The following is a 16,355-nucleotide window of genomic DNA, read 5'->3' on the forward strand; positions in this document are numbered from 1 at the left end:
AAGAAAGTAGAAGGCAGCAGCCTGCTGTTGAAGCGCTGGCCAGGAACTGGACAGCAGAAGAGGACGCTTGGGAAGTAATCCCCAAAACTTTTCCACAAGTATTTACCTCTCGTTTGCCCGTCACTTCCACTTGGTCTCATTTTGAAACTCCTTGTAATCAAGTGACGATCGGCGATGAAGCGGATGCCACCGAGGGCCTGGAGAGTGGAAATGTGAGAGAGGGGAAAAGTTGTGGAATGATGCCTGAGCAACTGCACGCCTCCCTACAAAGTTCGGCTAAGGTAGCTAACCTGAGCTAGCTCAAGAATCTCTCCGCTGAATCGGATGGGGAAGTTTTGAAAAGACGCGAAAGTCCCCCCTTCTAACATTCTTTTGAATAGTAGACCCGAAGAGCAACAGTTCATGTAACGGAATGTTGTCTTGTTGGATTTGTTACGTTAACGCTGCTAGTTTCCAGTTGCGTTACTGAGCTAATGCATTTAGCTAAGTAACAGCAGATGATAACAAACCTCTGCCAAGGCAACTCGACAGAACACTTATGAGCAGTATTACGCTGTTAAATGTCAAGAAAATTACCTGCTCTGCACCTCATCGGTACACAAACTAATCAAGACGTTTGTTCCTGATCAATAAGTTTAAAAAGTATTTAATTGAGATTAGAGAGTGCTGTGCACGTCAGTGTTCAATTAATTTGATTGAGTCAAGGCATCTGCTGCTCAAAAACTACTTGATCATAACACACGACTAGTCACATGTGGACAATGCTTTATAGGCTAATAAATCCATGAATTGACTTTTTGGGCAAAGCACTATGAAAGGTATGTTTGGTGCAAACACGTCATTGCTCAACACCATACCTACAGGGAAACGTGATTGCGTCCATTTGTCTCATCTAAGAATAGTGACAGGTGCTGGTTTCCAGCCAATATGGGTTTGAATTCAATTGGTGAACACAGCCACATCCCAGTTATGAGGATGTGCAGTTGTTTTTTTTTTTTTTTTCTCATTATGAGTGAGCATGAAGTTATCAGACTTTAAAGCATAATTATATGTATGCACGTATTTGTCTTAAGTTTATAATAGTGTGTTCAAAATCAGAAGCCACTTTTTGAAGAATTGCTTCAAAAAGCCACCACTTTGCATCATTTTTTTTCTAATGTGTCTCAAGTATCTCAATTGGCTTCTACATTTATGTTATATGTCGCCTCGCGAATTGTTGAAAAAAAGTTTTGAAATGATTTTTGTTCACAACTCTACAACCTGTTTTTTGTGCAGGGGTGTATAAACTTTTTACAGCCACTGTATGTTATACTTGGAGCCGATTAACATTAACCTGCAGCTTTAAAAGTCATGGTTCCTATTTTAGACGTCAACCACAGTGTCTGTCAGAAGTACTGTTCAGTGACACCTTTTGCATTAGCTCAGTTCATTTTGCTCAGCGTTTGTAGTTCCATTTACACCTCGAATCACTGACTTTCGCTTCCACTTGCTGCGTATTTGCTTCCTTCAGGCTTTCAGCATTCCGTTCTACTCTACAGTCATATCCAGTAGGACACAGTGCTCCTGCAATTGCCCAAAATCTTAGGGAAGAGTCCCACAATGAAAGTGACAGTGACGTTTGGGAAGACGGGTGTGGTGGTGCCTTGTAAAGAAGGATGGACTGTAAGGGACCTCATCCAACAAGCCACCCAGAGATATAGAAAACTACTGGAACAGGTACTGTGGAAAAGCAACTTATCATTTTGAGCATGTACAGTCATGACATATAACAACAGAAACCTTAAAATAACTTCCTTTGAATGGGGAAGAAGCAGGTTCCTCTTTTGACTGCAACTCTTAACTTTATTACGGGTGCATCTTAGTACATTTTAATTATATGAAAAACTAATTTGGTTTCAGTAGTTTAATAAAAAAAAAGTTAAAGTCATAGCGTAATGTAATCATCAAACAAGCCTGGTCCGTATTCATTGAGAGACCGAATAGTGGCGTTCAACTTTATATACCGAATTTTCCACACTATAACGCCTTCAATTTTCTCAAAAGCTGAAAGTGTGCCTTATAATCCGGTGTGCCTTATAATCCGGTGTGCCTTACACTGTATAATGCAAAGTTTTCAATTTGTATGCGAAAAAAATGAATAACTTAATCTCCATGTGAATACTTCAATTTTTACCTTTGTATTTAACTTCATAACACCCTGATCGAAATGTTGATATGCTATTTATGCTCCAATTTTGAAATGATTTATATGGGGACAAGGCGCACAAACCACAAGTTTTTTTAAAAGAGAGAATTTTATAAAATAAACCCAGAAACTTTTTAAATCAACATATATATTTTAAGCTTTGTGGTTGCAATTTGATTATAACAAAAGATAGATATTTAATTGAATCATAATTAAATTCTTTTAAACTCTTCATTCATTGACATTGATTGAAGTGGTCTTTTAATGTAATTGTGTATTTTTTTTCCTCCCATTTTTTAAATAGTACTTGACACAAATCATCTTTATTCTTCATTTCTGATCGTCTATTATGAATAAATAGAATATGTAAGGTATAACAGACATCTGATTGTTTTGTTGACATTCCCTGTAGCGCAGCTCCATTTAGTGGGTGCATTAGCAACCCCAGCCAGTACTGTAGCTTCTATTCTATGCACCTTATAATGCGGTTCACCCTATGTATGTTTTAAATTTGGCCTTTCATTGAAGGTGCGTCTTACTATCCGGTGAGTCTTACAGTGCGGAAAATCCGGTGTGTGTGTGTGTGTGTGTGTTACCGACAAAATCTTGTTCAAATGTTAACTTCTGATGCCTCTACTAAGACTGATGTTTTTAGTACAGGACCATAAATCACTACCTTCACTTGTTGAAGTAATTGCTTTGAGTTCCTCTGCATTATCCACACTAACTTCCGTTTACAGCATTTGGTCGCATGCATTACTTCACCTTTTTGTTTTTACTTCTCACTGCAATGAAATCTCGCCGGCTGTAATTAGATTAAAAAGACCAACAGAAAGATTGACTTTGTTAGACCAGCGTGGGATATAATTACGTTAAAGCCTCAATGGAAAATTGATTCATCCCTAAATTTGCATACATAACATGAAGTAAAAGAACGCTTGTGTGCAAACATCAAAGTAAAAATGTTTGCATATAAATGAGTGAATAGATGCGATGCATTTGTGTATACGGTAGACTACCTGCACAGTAAAAATGCGTAACTGAGCCATAACAGTGGTGGGCAACTATACATACTTGTGATGAAATATGTCCAAAAATATTTTTCCTGACAGTGGAGACGAATGAGTCACTTTGTCTTGCAGTAGTGTGTACTGTAGAAGATGAGGATGAACTCTGTTGAGTCGCTCATCTGATGTCTCTTGACTCATATGTCTCCAGTTGTCTTATAGTACAAGTACAGCCACAATACAATCTCCACACAATACAATCTCTCCTACAATTCCCCCTATTTTTTTCTATGCATGGGGGAAGAGGGTATTCTTACTCGACATATTGAAGTAATTTGTCGTAATGGCAAAACTCAACATACAGTATATATAATGTACAATGTTGGAAAATAAAATCAATTTGTGGAATGTGTGTAATTCCTGCAGTCACACGATCTGGAGTAACTGAATGCATACTCTGTGATCCATGTATTCATTTTTTTTTTTTTTTAAGTCATTGAAGTTATGTAGATAACACTACAGTATTGAGGAGGCAACACACATATTCTGGTTTTTAGCTGATACAAAATTTAAACAGACAGTACTTGCTTGCATCCTTAAAAGTGGTGTGTCACACAAACATGATGTCAATTTGAATTCACATTAAAAATCGATTCCTTAAATGCATAATACAAAACATTTGTCATTGGCCTTAAGATAGTTCAAATTTAATGTTTATTGATTTCAAACACTCCAAAAGGTCCACTTGGCTGAAATTGCATTTCAGCAATCACATTTATCGTCAGTTTTATAATACCAATTTTTATGAACTATAGGAATCGTTATAAAAATAGCTTTTTATGAAGCAATATAACTTTAAGAATGTTTAGAGTCGCCAGCCTACCCCTCTCCCTGAAGCCATACAATTATTAAAATCTTTGTCATATTTAATATCACAAAAGAACCCTATGATTTCCACATCGGAAAGTCTTTTGCAAAGCCGCAGAGGGCCAGCCTCCATAATTGCAGTATGAAAAATTTAACGCATATCTGATTTGAATAGCAACGTGCCAGGCAGGAGGCTGCATGACTCTTTTCTACTTAAGTTGTGAATCAGCACAAAATGCAAATGTCTTCCTCCTTCCTGATTTCTTTATGACATTTGTCGATTCTCAGGACAGCCATTATGCTTCTCTCATCAGACAGCCAAATCATCTCAATGACCTCTGTAGTACCAGCTGTTGTTTAAACAATACACCAAACCGTATGTACCGCATGGCTACATCAGTTGGGCTTGACATTGAAATGTAAATGTGGTGTGTTCATTCTCTTCCCCATTCCTGTTTTCGCCTCTTCATCTCTTTTCATCATATATCAGCTCTCTGTGCCCAATTCTGTGCCCAATGTGTTTCGTCCCGTCATTCTATTTATCATCCTTTCGCTTTCATTTTCTATATAGCCTCAATGCCTGGCCTACCCCCATTTGAACTTTGATTCTTCCTTAAATACTACTTGGTAAGATAACCGTGTACAATGTCTAATTGAAGATAAGCCCATTTTATTGTTAGGTCCTTAAGATTGATCAACATTTCATGGGGTTAATTTATAATACAGTAATGAGTCAATTGCTTTTTTTTCTTACATTTATTATTTCTAAGTGTTCTGGACTCCTTTTGTGGTGGAGGTGTGGTATTAACAGTGATATTGACTGTTAGACAAGTATAAAAGGAAATCAACCACTAATTAGGGCGAGGGAAAAAAAAAGTCGGCCAAATAGGGTAAGTCGACTTTAAAAAATAGGTCCACTAAAAATAAATGTCTGGAAGCTACACCAAACTATGTTTTTGCTGCAGTTTTCTTCACTTATCTTATTTGCAGACAGATGCTTTGTTGCAATAGCGGGTGGCGTCAAGTGAGAACGACTCTATAGATAGACGCTATAGTGGCTTGGTTCCAGAAGTTCAAATTGTAACCAGTTAGTCAAGTATGAAATGTGCCCAGTCTGCGTGGCAATGGCTACATTGTGTGTCATGACACTAAGACACTATGTTTTTTTTTTTTCCTCAATTGATAATCATTTAACCACTCGTTAGCTAGGTGCTACTGCGTCATGCTAATGCAGTAGCATATCCAATATCTTCACATAGCAACTCCTTCTTGAAGTGCAAACAGATCAGGATTAGAGTGCACAGTACCGGTCACGCATGATCTAAATCCATAGTCCATTGTTCACAGATACCTTCTCAGTACTGGATGTGATTCCTGTCAAGTCCTTGAAAATGGAACACAAACAAGAAGTAGAGATTTGCCAAAATAAAACCCAACAATGGAGTGAAAAAAGCAGAAGCAGAATTCCTGCAGTTGTCCAAATAGTTTCTGGCCATCATTCCCCATTATGGTTTGACATACTTGTCAGTCAAACTTTAAACTTCACAACATGTTGATGTTAAAGCTACCATAGATAATAGTAACAGTTGTTTTTGTTTACTGACTCCCCAAACGCTACTGAAGTGTCATTTTAAAGACATCTTGAAGCTGAAGAACATCCATGGCCAGAAGCTGCAGGCAGCAGCCGAGCCAATGAGCAATTGTGTTAACTGCTAACAAAATGTGTCAACAGTATAACACCAGTTGTCTAAATATCATTTTTTTTCTAATGTAAACACTAAACCAGCACAAAAAAAAACAACGTCAGATATGGACTGTAATATATTCCATTGTGGGTTGCCGTCACAGGCACAGCTTTGCCTTGAAAGTGCTGTTACCGGTCTATCTTAAACTTAATCCATCTCGTAAATGACATCTGATGAAAGTGAAAGCAGCATGGCACTCTTGTGTAATTTTTCAATATTATTTCCTGCAGGCTTCAATTTTCTGTGCTTTTGAACTTGGTGGTTTTACTTGGTCATGTTAATTAATGATGCGGCCGTAATTTTATATTCTCATACGTTGATATTATTATGCTTGATGAGTGTAGACTGATTGGGTGTTACTGAAAAAAACAAACAAACAAAAAAAACGAAGACTGACTACATTGTTTCCGGAGACGTAAATTCTCCAGGTGTGTTTTCCTGCAGCTTTTATTAATGACTTCGCTGTGGCTTGTATTGATTAGATCAGGGTCTTGTTACCTCTCTGTCTTGTTGAATGTAATTCGTAGTTAGGCACATGCACAATCTGAATTTGCAGGATTTTTGCAGCAATTTTGTCTCTTTGGTAACAACAATAGTTATTTTTTTAGCTTAGCCGAATTTTATAAGGTCGGTGGTGCAAAACTTGCTGAGGTATTCCTGATTTCAATTTCGGTCTTTTCTTTCTCTGTTCTCAATGTTATGCCTTGATGGAATAAGGGTTGATGCTGATTTGATTCCGGAAGCAAACTTATTGTTGATCTTTTTTTTCCATATTTTTTTTCTTATTTTCACAAATGTTCCTGCTGTATGTAGTTGATTTAATCTGTGTAAACACTGCTTGGCTGTTGCTATGTGCTTGAATGTGGGTGTACTGGCCAACCTTTTCTCCCTTGCGGTGCTATGCAAATCATCTTATTTTATAAAGGGTTGCAGAGACAGCTTGTTGTTTGTCAATTTTCACGACATCTGTTTCTGTGATTCATCATAGTTCATAGTATTTGTTGCAAGATATTTTAAATTCCCCCACCCTCGCCTTACATGCTAATCAGCTACATTGTTAGTCAATGTCACATCCGGACAGTAAAGGCAACTTTTCTTTTTGTTTTTGACATTGGAATGTAATGGAATAAATCATCACGACAATATCATTTTGTGTCAGTGGAATAATGCACACTAACTAAAATCCTAAAGCAAGACCTGTATTCTTTTTTTGTGGAAGAAGAAGAAAAAAAGGGATGGTCATTCAGTGATGGACAGGTGGTGGAAGAACAGGAAACGTTATACCAAATATTGGTATATAGAAGTATTAATGAGCCAATTCCATTTTTGAAACAGCAAAGATGATAAATGTCAAGAGTTTGGGATGAAACATTGCTTGGAAGACAGAGTTTGTTTTTCTGGGGAGTTGCCAGGAAGTTCAGTGCTTGTTGGCACACTACATAATTACCTTCATCCAACAGATAAAATGGTAGTTGTATGCCATTAGAGGCTTTTATCTAGCTGGCTTAGCGTTTTGCTAGAGCGTTGCCCAATTTCAGTTGCCTGAAAGTATTTAAACATTTGCTTTATGCATATTACAATGTATCTATAATTATTCTTTTGAAAACACAACTGCTAATTCATTCATGCGTTTGTAATATCTTTTTTATTGGTTTATGCTATCCGAATGTGAGGGTCCTGACAGACAGGAAGAAGATACACCTATGCTCTGTTGCTCAAGCTTTACTTACTATTTGCATGCATTGCTTTTTACAAAACCTCAACGACAGCTGTTTTACTACATTTGTCTTCCTCTTCATAGTCAATTTTGCGCTAAAACCGAACGACGACTCACTGTGTGGTGATGGCTTGTGGAATGTTTGGATGTCTGGTGAGCAATCGTGAGCAATAGTTCCCATCTTATTTTCCGACCCCACAGTCCTAACAAGGACTGTCTTGAGTGTCACAGAAAACATGTTTGTTAAAGATAGGTCATGCGATGCTCAAATTCCAATTCCGCACTTACTTCAAACATCTTCCGTATTTATTTGGGCAGCGAAGATGCTCATTCTGTAATACAGTTGTGATGTGGATACTTGAGACTTGCTCTAAGAACTTCTTTACCTCAGGAATTTCATGAAAACCTTTGAGATCTGAGTCGGAAAAGGGATTTAATTACCCACAACAATGTAACATTTTGATTTATACATGCTCTTTGGTTATTCATGATTTATTTTGTGTGCATGTGAGGGATACAGTATTTGCCAATTTGTGCATTGTCGCACTATGTTATTTAACAACCAACTATGCGCAGACGGCCGTCTAGTTCAAGCGTCTCTGTCATCAATCACAGACCCAACGCTGCGGATAAAATGAGTGAGGAAGCTGCACAAGCAGTCTAGGATGTACAGCAAAGTTGTTGTACTCTGTTGTAGGTGTATAGCAAAAGATGCCAAATATGTAAATGAGAAACATATGGAATAAGAGTTTTAAAGAGGGAGATACACCAACGTTTCAGAAATATATGCCAAGCCAATTTTTTTTCTCATCATAGAGCCCTGAAAATATTGGAATATTGCAGAATTGTGGAGATGGCACGTTTCCCGAACATTTACATTTCAAAACCATAATGTTTTTGTCTTATACACAGAGGCAAGTTGCATATTGTTGACTTTCTTTTATGTTGCTTTTTGTCTTATAGGAAGGGGGATTTGTGGTACGGACACACCATGTTGAATACTGTGATGGAGGGATTCTAGACCCTGATGACATTCTTAGTGATCTTGTGGAAAACAAAGACAAGGTAAGAACTCGCTTAGTTTAAAAACATTTTCAACATTGTCACAGACATTTTTTTTCACACAGACATCATTCTCATAGACTTTGGATGGTACTGGATTTGTGATAACGTGACCATAATGAGCACATCAAACCATTTTTTGACTGGAAGAGATTTATTGGTTTGTACATGGTGCGAATAATGATCTATTTAAAAGGAAACTCTGCTGAGAAAACACATACTGCGAGTCGTTATATCAATATATGAATTTTAGGCCGCATCACCGATTCATACACACAGTCAAATATTCTGTGCAAAAAATAACCATTGCTGCAGTTTGAGTCACTGTGTTAAAATTTTTTTCTGAATTTGCGTAGGGGTGTATAATACTACCACCTATTGGCCAAGGCATGCACACAACACAATACATACGTTAAATCATGACCATGTGTAATTTAAATCAATCTTTGTTTTTTTGAAATGCAATATTGGACATTCACTAATGCTTTTTTTTCAATTAAAAACAACCGTATGCGTGTCAGTGTCGTCACGGAAAAAAAATCTAACTCATAATTTATGTACAGCTGTATTAACCTAGAGAGCGATCATTTTGCAAATAAGTGGTGCCAAATACTTGTCTTTGTAGCCGTTTACATTGCAGGGTAGATTTAACAGCAAAAAAGTGAAAGCTTTAAGTCTTGTTTACAATTCACTTCTAGTACTAAACCATTTTATATACTGACCATACTAAATCCTCTCAAAGTGTTTACTTTCTCTTCTTCTCTCGGCATCTTTTGTCATAACATGCAATCAGCAAATGAACTGCTTTAAGGGTTTTTTGGAGGACACAGTTTTTGCTTAGATTTCATAAGCCTTTGTTCTGGGAGGAACAAAGAAATATCTGTTTTGTACATTGCATAAAATGTTGGTTCATTATTTCTTTGCAACTCCTTACTTTAAGACATCAGAATTTGCTATCATTAAATAATTTCTCGGAGATCACAGGAACTCATTAGCATTTTTGTAGCATCTTTCCATACTCTTATAACGTTTTTTTTTTTTTTGTCAAGCATATTCCTGTCATTCCACTTGTGAGGTGAGTGTTGTGTAGTTGACAAGCTTAAAATAGGTGGGTTATGCACATGACTCCGACTTAGTCGTACAGTAGTTCCGTGCACACCAGTAGGCGCTACTTCAGGCTATAATTTACATAATGATTCTCCTCTCGCTGTAATTCCACTCGTACTGCCTTTGCTTTTAATGTATAGTTGTTTTCTCTCATTCTTTTGTCACTCTCCTTGCTAAACCTCAGACTGAAACCCCCCGTCTCTTTGGTTTGCCTCCTTTTGTTGAAAGATGGCATTCCAAAAGGGATACGTTGTTTTACATTCCGAGTCTAGCGTGTTTTAGTTTCCTCTTTCCAAGAGTGGCATACCTGACATTACTTCTGATTCCGAAGCACTTTGCCACTGTGATCTTCTCTGCTTTTTTTATGTGTAATAACCTAATTTCCTGTTGTTTTAAGAAATAGTGAGGGTTCCCAAAATGTATAATCTTCACATGTACAAAAACATGACCATGGTTATATTTCCTCTGTTTTCCATTTAAACTGCTGAAGCAGTGTTACAGGCTATCATAATCCCCAGATGGATCAAACTTTTCCTTTGCAACAGTTGTGTTTGGGAAGAATGATGAAATATGCTAATTTAAGAGCAAAAACATGTGCACAATGTAAATGTATCTTGCTAATGTCTAAAAACGTCACTCCACAAGTCTGGCAACTGAACAAAAACATTTGCTCTGGGTTACTGTGGACCCCATACCAAAAACATATTCGAGATTTAGCAGTTTTTAAAGAATTCTGGGGTTCATACATTAAAGTACTGGTTTCTAGTGGTCCATTTTAAAATGCTTACAAGCATATACTGTCACAGCCCTTTTTTAAGTATGACAATCTTCACTCCTTTTAAACCTGTTGCAATTTAGTGCCTGTTATTTGAGATCTTAGTAAAAGACGGTCTTAGTCGATAACACACAATGCCCATCATCAACGCGCAACCTGTTAGTGCAAACACAAAATTTAATGCCTGCTATTTGGGATCTTAGTTAATCACGCCCTTAATGTTATTCAATCTAGTATGTTGGCATTGTCCATTTGATTTGGCTAAGCATCGCAACACTTCTATTTTGTGGCCCATTACAGGACCGAGCCATATCTGCGTAATAACAATCTCATTATCTGTGTGCTCTTGCACACATAATGCATCAGTGTGCGACCACATATTTTGAATTAAGGGTGAACACTGGGCTAAATTCACTCATTATATGACATGTCGGTCTTGCGCGCTGTGACTTTTTTTCGCATGTGTTAGGGCACATTGAGAGTTGTTAGCGCCTCGTGAGGTGACGTGTGCAGCGCTATTCGCAATTACTGCGTAATTGTGTACTCACCTTGCAGTGCAAGAAGGCTATGAAGTAAGCATATAACGCACCGATATTAGCTGCCGGCGACACGATTGGAAACCATTTCATTTGCATATCGCACAAATACTGAAGCTTGTAAATTGCGTATTCTATTAAATATGTATTTTTTTGTCATAATTGCTATTTCCTTTTGATGTATGCATACTATTTCGAGTCCAAGCTACTGAATGCTTACACACAAAGACCAATCGTTCTTTATCGACTTGAGAGGAAATCTCTCATAGCAAATAGATTCAGAGATGTTTATTTTTCTATGGTGTAATGTCAGCTGCAAAAGTTAAGTGAATGAACGTGAAAGACAAACACACTCTAAGGTTTCTGTCACACACCCAATGTGTGGCTATGCAAACATTTTCTTGCTCACCTTTGCCATCTCGGCCCTCCATGTGAGGTGGCCAGTCGGTAAGAATAATATTGACCTTGGATCAAAAAAAGCAGTATACCTTATTACTCCCACATGCTGGAATGGTTTCATTTACAGAGATTCACAGTGTGTTTTGTATATGCATGGGCTACAAACATGCATGCACATTCTATTTTGTACCATTGTTGAGGCATTGAAGTATTTTTTTGAAAGGTATGTCTAAATAATATCTTGTACCTGTCACGAGTATATATAAAAGCAAACAACACAGGCGGTCCTAAAATAATAAAACTGAATCTCGTTTTTTTCTTTTTAAATAATAAAAATGTAATAATAAAATGTACTGTACGGTGAGTGTGCACCTAATATTGCCCTTTACAGGAACCACAATTTTCTGCGTAATCTGTTCTTGGGACTCAGGTGCTACTTTTGTCGTTCCATTCTTGACAGTTTTTTCCATTCCATTATTTCGATGTCCAAATGTAATTGGACGTCCTTGTTCACGGCGGTGTATGTGAGTGGAGAAGGGGTTAGGTATTAGTCCTTGAGAAGGATAGCTTGGCCATAAATGATGGACTATTTCACTCACTGAGATCATCTATTAGCTGAATTGTGAATTACATCTGATGGGGCTGTGGCCTCATTGGTAAACTGCGTTTCAGTGGATCATTTATCAGTATGTTGGCAGTATATATATTTACAGATCTCCTTTTATGTTCTTGTATTTTATATACAGTGTGTGCAAATGTGGAGCTGAACGATAATGCCTGGTGGTCATATTAGTTATTCTTCAGTATTAATTTTCAAAATAGTTTCTCCGTATTACCAGTGCTTTATGGCTCTAAAGTAATTAAAAATTCAGTGCATTTTAACTGATTTTTACCTAGTGGATGTATAACGCAACTCCAGTCACAACATGCAGAGTAGCATCTGTTCTACGCACCTTATAATGCGGTGTGCCATATATATGACAACAGTTTTCAAATAGGCCATTCATTGAACGTTCACCTTTTAATCCGGTGTGTCTAATAGTTCGGAAAAGACAGTAGCAATTTGAATCATTTAGTTAGTTTACCCTACTGAATACATCATCAATGATAGTCTTAATAAAGTTGGTTTATATTTTTTATAACTTGCCCATTACCTTCGATCGGTAGCCTGATTGACAGATGGGTTGATTGTATAAATGACCAGTTCTTTGTCATCTTTCTTAACAAGCCCCACTTTCAGATACTTCATTATGATATAATTAATCATCACAATGAATCCATGAGGATGTGGGCTTCATTATGAAAACAATTTGCAAAATACACACACATGCACACCCTAACTGTATTTCCCTATTTCATGCATTCATCAATTACGGGTGGACCTCAGGTGCAGCTGTGTTTCCTTAATTAAGCGTTAAAGTCCATGAAGAGTAGAGGCTTCATCGTTTATTATACTCATAATTAACCGTTTCCTTTCCACCCTATCAGCTTCTCACTCCTTTTCATTTCAACCACCCTGTTAACCCCTTCTACTTACCACTTAAAATCAATCTCCCATAGCTTGCTGATTGGCCCCTTTTTGCCATCACCTTGTACCCAACGCACACTCGTTGTCCCTATCAAGCCCACATTTGACTCGATTTCACTATCTCCCCCTCACTTCTTTAATTACCCGCCTCGCAGTGTGTTTCATTCCATTCACACCGGCAATTAACCCCTTTTTCCTCTTGCCCCCACCTGCTACGTCCTCTCATATGCTCTTACAAATTGCACCTATTTGTCTCATTCTGACTCTTTTAATGCACCTATTGCCACTGTCTCTTAATCTCTCTTGCTTTCTGGCTCATTCTCCCGTATAGTAAACGCCTTGACTCAATTAACCCGCCCATGGTTGCTAGCTAAAGGTCAACATGTATCAGGACTGGTCACACCAAGATGTGACTCAAGCATGATTGAATTCATTAGAAGGTAGGGTAAAAGAGAATGGTGAGTGAAGGCGGAGACGGCTGGCGTGACTCGGTGAGGAGGCCAAAGCGTGATCAAATGGGATTCAGGCTACATGGAGAGAAATCGCTTCAAATCATATTGAATGACAAAAAAATGAGAGCATAGACGAAAAGCTTGACTATTTTATTGAGGAAAGTAATTTTGTTACTTTTCTTAAAAGCCTGGCAGTTTTATTAGGGCAGGATGATGCGTAGTTTTGAGTTTCCTAAGAGTTTCCAATCTGAGCACAGCACAGTTGACACAATGGCATAAAATCTAGAGTCTGACAGATCTGGATTTTATTTTTAGTGAGTTTGAGTAGTTTTGAAACAAACTGTGACTGCTGGTGTACATACTGACATCCAAGTCACTTTGCTGTGCATCTTATTTGCATTGCTCACTTCATCATTACCTATAAAAATGAGCATTTGCTTTGTTTTGAATGTCAAGTCCACAGAATGAGCTTATCAACAAATTTCATGACTATATATTTAAAGTTACAGGGTTATGGTAATGGATTTATGTGTAAAAAGTAATGACACGAGCATTGCTTGTACACAACTGCTACATCATTGTTTAAAATTTGTAAAGGTGAAAAGCTAAAATATTCGGTTGATATCGGCCATTTTGGCCAATACAATTTTTGGCGCCCTCAAAAAATGTAGTATCGCAAACAGGCTAGGTTGTCGTTTGAACTTGAATGATTGTATTTCCGGTATTTTCTGGTTTCTTGATTTGATTCAGATTTCTAAAGCATGCTTGATGCATTAGAAATCTGCATGACTTGCATGTTTTAAATGAGGGCACTACCCAGTTATTTTTAAATGAATTAATTTAAAATTATTAATTTTTTCAATTTCCTAAGGTTTTTACTGCTAATCGACATTACTATGACTTTCTCATGGAGCTATTCTTTGCTATGTTTTGTTATCAAACCTACAAAAGTATACGTTTTCATTAAATATTTGTGTTTAAGAAAATACAATAGAGAACACAAGGTTGGAGAAACCTAGTGTTTTTTTTTTTTTTTGCCTCTACAAAAATACACGTGAAAAGTACAATTTGACATGTGTTATTCCATGATGAATTAAATAATTATCACAATAGTTGTGTGTATAATTTAAAAGACATAATAATCTCACAACGAAGCTTTAACTTTGTATCACTGTCCTTGCTGCTGATATGATTAGCCGCAATCCCGACTAGCCACAAGATGTTAGCTTTTGGCTAACGTGGGACTCGTCAGCTAGTTTCCACTGCTCGTGAGTGAGCAGTATTTTGACTAACGTACACATTTGGGGTAGGTTGACGGAATGGAACCCTGTCATAAACCCAGGACTATCTGTAGTTGTTGATTTATTGGCCTAGTGGTACACATTGCTGACACAGCCAGCATGAGATTGATTCACTTTGAGTGACTGTCGGTGAGAACGTGAATATGACTGGTTGTCTAAGAAGTAGAAAAATTATAGGAGGGTGGATACATTCTTGAATGCATTGCTCATCCTAAATGTATGTTCAGTTTTAAATCCATGAAAGCTGCAGAAAAAGGCACACTGCATGTCATCATTCGTGCGGGTTGGGAGGTCGTTCTAATCAGTGACACCTGACAGAAAGCAATTCCAACTTCAAAAGCTACTCAGACATACATTGTTGTGCGGTGAGGTAATTGAATGAGATAAGGGGTTATACAAAAAAAGAGCAGATTGAGAAAAGAAATGCTGGGTAAAATGACTTAGAATAGGATTGCGAGATGTAGACTAAATTAAGATAGAACATTAATTAAATAAAAAAAAAAAAGAGAGAGCAGGTTAAGCTACATTTAAAAAAAAAATGATTGATTTTTTTTCTGCACTAGAGTTCATTTGCTGTGGTTCCAAGTGAATCAAACCAAGTGGTGGAGCGGACTCGAGTTCGCTTTTGTGAAAGCGCCCTTAGATGCCTTCTGTTGAATCTTCGGATCAGCTGCAATTGCCTGCACAGAATGTGTCCATCTGGGCAACATGATTCTCCATAATACTCTTCCATATGGCCTTTTCTTTTCAACACACACTAGGATGTAGTTGTTTGTTATGTTTACATACACACACTCCCAGATTACCTATTTCCTTTTATGACACAGAATGCAATTAGTATTTCTAGTAAGAATAGTACGTAATAGCCATGTTTTTACGTTATAGTTTTTGAAAATTGGTAGATAACAGAGTATATAATAAATTGGATGGATGCTGGATTTTTTTAAGGATGCATTTTGTTTTTTCAAAGTTGCAAATAAGGTGGGCAAAAACGGAAACAAAAAAAAATGAAAAAAATGCCAACTAGGTGGTGCTATGGATCTTTTCTATGTGTGCCTGCGTGCTTGTGTGTGTGTGTGTGTGTGTGTGTGTGTGTGTGTGTGCGCGCACATTTACTTGCTTATGGCACTGAGTGGTAAAACTGAAGACGTCAGAACAGGAGTTATTTTCTTTCTTTGTTGTGTTCGGATCAATGAATTTAACATTTCCTTTTAATTGAGATGCTGGATCGAAAAATAGATGCACAGGGGAAGTAATCATATTAGATTAGCAATTTGCAAACTGTTGAAATTTGCAGTAAAATACAAAAGCTGTTCTTTATTAATGAAAAGATGCCAATGACTTGACACTTCAGTTTAAAACTGTTCGAGACCCCACAGAACCTTGAAAGTCGATTGGCAGCGAACCACTACCTATTTGACCTTTTTCAAGCTTTTGGTAACAAAAGGAACATTTGCCACTTTATTATTTCATAAGTATGTTCTAAAAGTTTGGTTTTCCCCTCTGGTTCAGCTTTTTTTTTTGACAATGTTAAAAAACAGTACAAAACACAAACTGCATAACCACGTGAGGTGAGAACACTTTTTAGTCACATTTTGAGGGGACTACCGTCCTTTATGCGGTGAAAGAAAAGGCATGCTGTACATTAGCTGTGCAAGATGGATATAAAAAAAA

At 37.3% G+C, this 16,355-nt stretch overlaps 1 protein-coding gene across 2 annotated transcripts in view; it reads left to right on the forward strand.

Annotated features, from left to right (window-relative positions):
• The first annotated feature begins 22 nt into the window (after positions 1 to 22).
• LOC148423856 (partitioning defective 3 homolog B-like) overlaps positions 23 to 16,355 on the forward strand; it is a 118,281-nt gene continuing 101,948 nt past the window's right edge. For both annotated transcript variants that reach the window (XM_088415659.1, XM_088415658.1), the window contains exons 1-3: positions 23 to 281; positions 1,511 to 1,716; positions 8,485 to 8,586. In XM_088415659.1, the coding sequence (XP_088271785.1) occupies positions 1,600 to 1,716; positions 8,485 to 8,586 (219 nt within the window). In that variant the 5' untranslated portion in view covers positions 23 to 281; positions 1,511 to 1,599. The remainder of the gene's footprint in view (positions 282 to 1,510; positions 1,717 to 8,484; positions 8,587 to 16,355) is intronic.

Source organism: Hippichthys cyanospilos, chromosome 5 (assembly GCF_059441005.1).
Source record: "Hippichthys cyanospilos isolate Australia breed blue-spotted pipefish chromosome 5, RoL_Hcya_1.0, whole genome shotgun sequence".
NCBI lineage: Eukaryota > Metazoa > Chordata > Actinopteri > Syngnathiformes > Syngnathidae > Hippichthys > Hippichthys cyanospilos.